General features: G+C 43.0%; 1 protein-coding gene across 1 annotated transcript; it reads right to left on the minus strand.

Annotated features, from left to right (window-relative positions):
• Positions 1-64: 64 nt before the first annotated feature.
• LOC306929897 (2-dehydro-3-deoxy-D-gluconate 5-dehydrogenase) lies at positions 65-6,848 on the minus strand (the record flags this gene model as incomplete). Its single annotated transcript, XM_079510629.1, is given in 8 exon segments — positions 65-268; positions 5,288-5,343; positions 5,431-5,499; positions 6,158-6,210; positions 6,212-6,335; positions 6,714-6,799; positions 6,801-6,823; positions 6,825-6,848. Coding segments are annotated over 8 exon segments (639 nt in total).
• Between the last annotated feature and the right edge of the window lie 1,035 nt (positions 6,849-7,883).

The raw sequence follows: 7,883 nt of genomic DNA on the forward strand, positions 1-7,883 counted from the left end.
ATATGGGTGCTGCCAATCCCCAAGAGAGTAGTACCACAGTCCCTCTTCTTCCCCTCGGCTCTCTCTACCACAGACTTTGCCCACCCTCTATGACTAAGTTATGCCCTGTCATGTAGTCAGAGGCATCAGATGCCAAGTAGACCACTGCAGCTCGCAAGTCTGTCACTTGAGCCAGTCTACCAGCAGGGATATCTGACAGCCAGCACTGCACCAGAGGACTCAGACTCTCCGAGTGGATGAGAGGGGTGTCAACAATCCCCCTGAAAAGCTAGACAGGAAGCGAGAGAAGGAGAGACAGAGATGGAGAGTGGAGGAGAAAAAAAACAACAGGACAAAATCAGAAGGCATCACACTTCAAAGACATGAGTGGCAGTGTTGTTTTAGAGCCACCACGTTGGTGACAAAAATATACCCAATTATGTCTTGAAGAAAAAGGCATCTGTGTGGCAGTAGTGATGATATTTACAGTGGGATTGGCACCTTTAATGACTGGCATGTCTCAGGAAGTGCCAACGGGTATAAGTAGAAATCTAGTGTAATTTGCTTAGAGCTGATGGTTAAGCACTTATTATATTTCCCTGCATTTCCCTGACAGTCATACAGTGATCTCAGACTGAAATATAGTTGAGCTTCTTTGATGCTGAGAAACCGTGTCTGAGCAGTGCCTACAGGTATTCTGCATTTGTTACTGTATCCCTCAAGCTCTGGCGACATTGTCTAATAGCTCAATGTCAACATGAGTCAATCATAACCAATGCTGTTCTCTCCACTTAATAAATGTATCACAGGCCCATCATTTGAACAAACATGTCAACATAGAACACACCTTTGTCTAATTTAGAGACGCCTTATGACTTTCTGCACAATTGATGTGACAGTGACTAAAAGCCGTGAGGCTGAATCATCTTCCACCGATGTAGTCCTTTGCCTTGATATGGAATTCCAACATTTGGCTAAATTAGCACTTCCAAGGAGCATGTGACACCTTGGTTAACATATTCCACCTCAATTATATTTCTCTTCAGCTGCCCTGTTATCTGGAACCTTTCCTGGCAATCAGGGGTGCTGTTTTCCCTCAGCCAATTTTCTAGATAATGCAGCTTATCACCGCTGCGGCTAAAGTTGCCAATGGAATCAGGCTGCAGTCAACCTCGCGAGCACTAATTGTGTCCCTTTTTTATGCATATTTACCGACTGTCACTTCAAAGAAATCAGCAGCCCATTGAGACACCCAGTTAGCGGGAGGAGGGGGGGATTGCTTCTTTGCAAATTAAAATTAGCAAACAAGCTGGCGATAAATAAGGCGGAGCGTGGCGCGTGAACGGGCGCTTTGTTCTGGGGCTGTGACTGGGCCCGGCTCAACCCGCGCCACCGGATGGATTTGCTCAGGGACGGCTGGGGCTAAGGGATGCTCCACTTAACACAGACACACACAGCCCTGCCTCTGTTCTTCCCTTTTCTTCCTGCTGCTCAGCTTCACAGACAAATAGATACAAACAAGGCGCTATTGTTGTGGCGACACTTGGAGTGAGGATGCTAATTTGATTCACTAATTGAATAGAACAATTAGTACAAGTGTTTGGTTGATTCATCCCTCAAGACGTCATCTAATTAAGCACTGATGCATTGTTTGAGTACTTAAATTAGTGCATCATTCTCAAATGGGGCTCTTCATTTGAAAGCAAATACACTAATCACTACTTTGTTGGCAGCTCTCAATCCGTTACTTACAACACACCAGCACATTTTACAACACTCAAACATGGACTGGTACATTTCGGCAAAAGTATGAGAAGTTGACGCTTATACCGATATAGAAAACACTCAAATGTGAGATGCAGGTGATGTGCTCTGTCAAGCCATTCAGCTCTCAGAATTGTGTACGTTTGACAACTCCAGCCTTGGTGGAAATCTGCTTCTGGGGATAGAGCAGTGCAGAGACAGGCACACAGAGTGGGAGAAACACTCATTATCACACTATTTCATTACATTACATTGTCTAATAATGTTGTTTTTATTTAGAACTCACAAGTTGTAATTATTCATTTTGAGGGGTGCTAGCCACTCCTATGTCCAGCTATGAGGCTTTGTGTAAACACAAACATTGTCTTAACACAAACATTGAATGCCATTGACAATGAATGGCCAGCTTTGAGTGTTTGTGTAAACACAAACATTGAAGACGAAGGTGAGGACGCAAATTGTGATTGCCCGGAATGAGATGATGTATGATAAGAGCGCCTCTCACTTCACAAGGGTGTGATTTTTATTCAAATTCCTGGTTTTACAAAAAGGTCATTCTATCAGCCAGAATAGAAAACAAAACTAAAACGTGTTCTTTCTTGAAGAAAGTGCGGCAGCCGATATTTAAATTCAAGGCTCTTCTGGTTTCTAGTGGATACTGCATAAAAGTATCTCCATTAGCTGCTGGGGACTCATGCGGATGGAGCCTTGTAAAATTAATTGCTTGTAATGTCCAGTTATGCACCGTCCTCAGCAACAAAGACAAGGCGCCATTTGTTTTCCTTGACCATCACAGATGCTGCACGCTGCATGGGATGCTGGGACAGGGGCTCGTTTTCCGCTGGTTGATTAATCATCACAATGAAGGCTCCAAGTTACATACAACTTTAGTAGTTAACCCCATCACCCGGCGATCTGACTGCCAAATGACTTTAGAGAGAGGCTGGGATGATGAATACCAGCCAGCTGCAGAGAGGCAGGGATGGATCCTGGGGAGGTAGGCTGGAGCATCCTGCAGATTGCTCACATGAACGGAGGAAAACAGCCAATGAACAGGATGGTGAAGAATTAAAGGCAGTGTAAGTGATATTTTTGTTTGAAATGCTTTGTTTTAGTCTTTTATAAAGTAGTCTATATATCTTTTCTGGGGGGCGGGGGGGGGGGGGGGGGGGGGGGGGGGGGGCTTTATTGATAGCATAGTAGGTTGACAGGAAAGGGGGAGAGAAATGAGGAGTGACATGCAGCAAAGGCCGTTTCGGGACTCAAACCTGCGATGCGCTGTCAGGCTACTTTTGAGCCTAGGTGCGGGCCAAAGCTCCATATTCAGATAGTAATCATTGCTATAATAATATAGAGTGTTTGTTCAGTAACAGGGGTCTCCCCGTCTCTACACCCCTTAATCAGAAAATACATTTTAGGTGGGTTTCCAGTTTCAGTCAATCAGGAGAGAGTACCCATTTATCAGCTTACATTTTGTAGTCGATTGACAATTTCACTTGTTTATCTCTTCTGATTGGATCACATTGGTATCCTGACCTGAAAATGCATATCCCGTTTACTAAAGAGCTGGAGAAACAGAGAGACCCCTTTTACTGAACAAACACTATTCTGACATTTTGCACTCACAAAAAAATTAATTAATAAGGAAATAGCAGATCTACAAGCTCACAATGTGTCAAGCATGTATTTTCGCTATTCGTCATACAATGAAGTGGGCTTAAGTGGTTGATAGACAGAAATAGACGACCTGCTACGTTGTGGCACTGTGAGGGCAATGCGGAGTAGTATGGTGTATGGTTGCGTTGAAACTTGAAAGTGTATGTTTCGGGCCTGGGCCGTGGCTCAGCGGCCCAGGCACCTTGGCTGATAATCCAGTATGTCAGTGTGCCGCGGGTTCGACTCCCGATCCCGACGGCCTCTACTGCATGTCACCCCCCCATCTCTCTCCCAATTTCCTTCCAGCCTACTGTCTATCCCTCTATAAAAGAAAGTCTGTGTGTAGTAGGGGAGGTTAGTAGAAGGTGATTAGAAGGTGATGGAGGCAGAGTAAGGTATGTCTGCACCGGGTTGGGTTTGGACTGGGTTGAATAAGGGTAGGCTAGGGCCTCGGAGGAGCAGGCGAGGAGGAGCAGAGCCCAAGGCTTACACGCAGATTGAAGGTGAAATCCGACTTATCAGGACAGGAAACACAGCTCAAGAAGCCTAACAGCACTAATCCTTGCTCGAGACCTGATGATATGGCTCCAAAATACCATTCAGAAAATGCCTTCATCCTTCAAATAAACCTGCATTGATGTTTTCCACCCATGTCTTTAAGAGCAGTAATCCCCAGAGAAGGAAAGGGAGAGCTTCCTCCAAAGCCCTCTTTAACATTCACCCTGCTACTTATTGCACATTTTAAGTGAGAGAAAAAAAACATGGTCTTTATCAGGCACACCCATACATTTTGAATTCTTCTGGGTAGATAAAGAGTTCAAATGATACACACTGACTTGAGAAGGGAGACATTGAGCGGTCTGTTGTAATACCTATTAACATGCGGCTGAGATGGCATAACTTTGACCATGAGAGTCGCAAATCCCTTTAACCGTAGAAAGGTCATCTTGTAAACAAGATCAAAACAGAATTCAAAACATGAACATATCAACTTGCGTGCAAAAAACTACAGTCATGTCCACAGAAGTCACTGAAATGCTGTCCATCCTTCAGAAGATGCATGAGATGAGAGGGGCTGTGGGACACTCATTCTATTTAGCAGATGGATATGAAGCTGTCATTGGGCATTTTAATTGGGCATTTGTGAACCCTTTTTGGGCCTCCACTTGGCTAGAACAGGTCCCATCTGATTACACATTATGACAATATTATAACAGATGTCCAGACCAATAAAGTAGACTCCTTAAGGACTGTGTGTAATGTCAGTAATTGATCACTGTTTAATGCTGGCCTCTATTTACCAGCATGCCCCTGTTTTACAGATTGCTCTTGCAGTTGGGACCAGGGTCCATATGGCACAGCGCTTTACTGGCGATTTGACTATACTGCTGATGAAGTGTTGCGGTACCTCTGGAGTAACCTGTTGGAAGTAGAATATTATACACTGGCCCCGTGAATTATAAAGGTTTTCACTAGGTTCTCAGTAAACTCTGAAAGCATCTTCCGCTGTTCAAACAAGACTGCTGGCACAAGCTCGGGTTTTTGCCGATGCACAGGAACCCTCCCTTCCCCTGTTGGACCTCAGGTTGCCTTCCACATCCTCCAAACATCTCCACCGAGAGGGGATGTTTATTATGATGCAAAACCGCCCAGGCTAGACGCAATCACAACACATTGTACTTCCTGTTACACAGTATGTGGGGGTGGAGGGATCTATAGACTGCAAAAGCTCCATGAATCCTATTCTGAACTTTATTTTATTTTTGTTTTCCCCCCCTTTAGTTTACTTGTAGATGCTGACATGGGGCAAGACCCAGTTAAGTTTGGAAACTGATCTACAATATAGGATATACTCACTACTACAAAATGCCTCTCTTGTGGTGTGTACTAGAGCACATAGCAGAGTGGCAGAGATGTATTCACTCATCCTGTCCTCCTCCCTGCCTGACTGTCCATGCCAAATGGAGAGATTAGAGGTAGACACAGAGTGGCTCCAGAGAGAGATGGTAAGGGATTGGAATCATCACTCACCTATTAGACTGGCAATGGAAGCTGTGTTGATAATCTTGCCGTTTCCTTGCTTCAGCATCACCAGATCTGCTGCCGGGGGCAAGGATTCAGGGGGGAAACAGACATGTTAGACAGGTCATTATGACACTGACTGATGACATGCAATAGAAAACACACGCATTTGGGGCACCTTGGTGGTTCCGTCACTTGACCACATGCAGTAACTGCAACGTCGCAAGACTGATACCAGTTTGGGACCCACGATATATGTACACCATTCTTTCCAACCTCACTTTACTGTCGGTCATCATTGTCCAGTTTAAATAAATTAGATATTATTATTGATTATCATTAACATAACATTCAACATTATGGGATCCTGGGCTTGATTGCACCACAAATCTAAATTTCCAGGATTGTTGATTCATGACAATTGCATTGAGTTGACAGATGTTCATTTTGTAAATGATTGTTTATCAAGCGGATATGGCTCTGATGTGGACATTACTCAAGCGAGTTTGTCTAGGAAAACTTTTAAATGAACTCCAGTGGTGCAGACTTGATAAACACCAGTGTGTTTATATAAGTTAATAGTATTTCACAGTTCACACTGAGGTAATCCTATTTAGCTCTAGAGTTACTATATTTGGTAGCACCATCTGTAATTAGGATATATCCTCCTTTCGACTGTGCTTTGGACTTGAATACATTATTAAAATAGGCAGTTGATCAACTATAAATGAAAGACTCAGGTTGACATTGAAGGGTTTGTCCCTTTCCTCAAGACTGGTGTCCTCTGACTGAGTTCATGTTGATTCCAGCATTTTTTATGGCTCCCCCATTTAGGTATAATACTACAGTATCAATCATCATCTGAATGCTGTCTGGTTTGCTTATGTGTGTTTCAGGTGAAATGCTACTGATACCTGTGTCAAAAACAAAACCTTTGTTATATCTATGCTCCACAGAGGCATTACTGCAATCACAAACAGGTTCCTGAAAACAGTGTTGTGTTGTGTTCTTGTGTTTATCATTATTTTGTAAAAGAAACACTTAACACTCAGGCAGTGGGTGGATGCATCTATTAGTAGACAAGGTAGAAATTCCTCTGGAAATTTAATTTCGCCTATTTTCTCCTTTAGTAGACTGCCATCTGCTGGCTAAAAGAAAACATCACACCAAGATTGTCTTTCTACAGAATCAGCCTCATCATCACAAAACATTGATGGTAAGTTTCTGTAGACACTAGATTTCACCTTGTGGTCACTGTGTGATCCCCGACCTCTAAAAGTGAGCTCCTCCACCACGGCCTGAGCCTCCTATTGATAAAGGTCCCATCACAGACACGTTTGCCCGGGCCTCGCCCAGGGCATGAGCAAATGCTTGCCCTGCCAGTGCCTACAGTTGTCACATAAAGCCACTTTGCCATCAAGATGCATCCGGTCTGGAATGTTCCTCATTTCACATGTAATATCTCATCTGTTACTTTGCTCTGTCAGTCATGATGTGACTAAGGTATCGGTATATAATGCTAATGCTCATAGCACAAAAGTGAAAGTAAGCCTTCTCATTATGCAGAAATTGCAGAATGGCCCATTTCACAATCACATCACTGGATTAATTAATTAATAAATTACTAATGTATTAATCTGTTCATCACTTTCCAGAGGAGATGATGAATCACATTAACTTCACTTTACGATGCAGATTAACAACAATAACTGAACTCAAACTTAACAACATCGATCCTGACACAACTTGTAACCCATCACTGTACACAAACAGAAACTAAGGAGCTCGTCTCCCAACCAGGCTCAGCTGGTCCTCCTGTGACAGCAATCAGACTCCTGGAACAAAAGAGGGGCACACAGACAGAGGCTGGGATCATGACACTTCAGGCAGTAACTCAGCCATGGAAAGAGTTCTATAACCTGTGAGCATTCCTATCTCTAGGACTTTCTTGACACATCTTAGGGGTCTGACCTATGAAAGATACCAGGGGTACATGATACGATACGCATCATGATTCACGATACAAGGTTGACAATACGATACAAGGACAACATTGGTTCATTCATGGCGATACAATACGAATCGATAAAGTAGCCAAGAAATTAAATCTGTTGTGAAACGTGTGTACAATGAAGGTTTTTTAAACATGTAAACATGTATTATTATGGGTATAAATAAGTAAACTCTTTCGCAAATACTTTGGCAGTGTATTTGAACACATGGACAAATCTGCACTCATTTATCGATAGACCAAGTGTAGCTAAGTAATTCAACCTCTCTTTTTCTTTTGTCTTTTTAAAAATGCCAAATAGAACGCACAAGCACTTAGTATCTATACAATCGATTATTTGCATTGCAAAACGATTCAATACCGATTATTTGCATTGAAAAACGATACGGTACAAAGTCAAACGATACGATATGTTGCTGTTTACATATCGATATACTTTGATTGTTGAAAT

This window comes from Electrona antarctica (genome assembly GCF_951216825.1).
Source record: "Electrona antarctica genome assembly, chromosome: 9".
NCBI classification, from domain to species: Eukaryota; Metazoa; Chordata; class Actinopteri; order Myctophiformes; family Myctophidae; genus Electrona; species Electrona antarctica.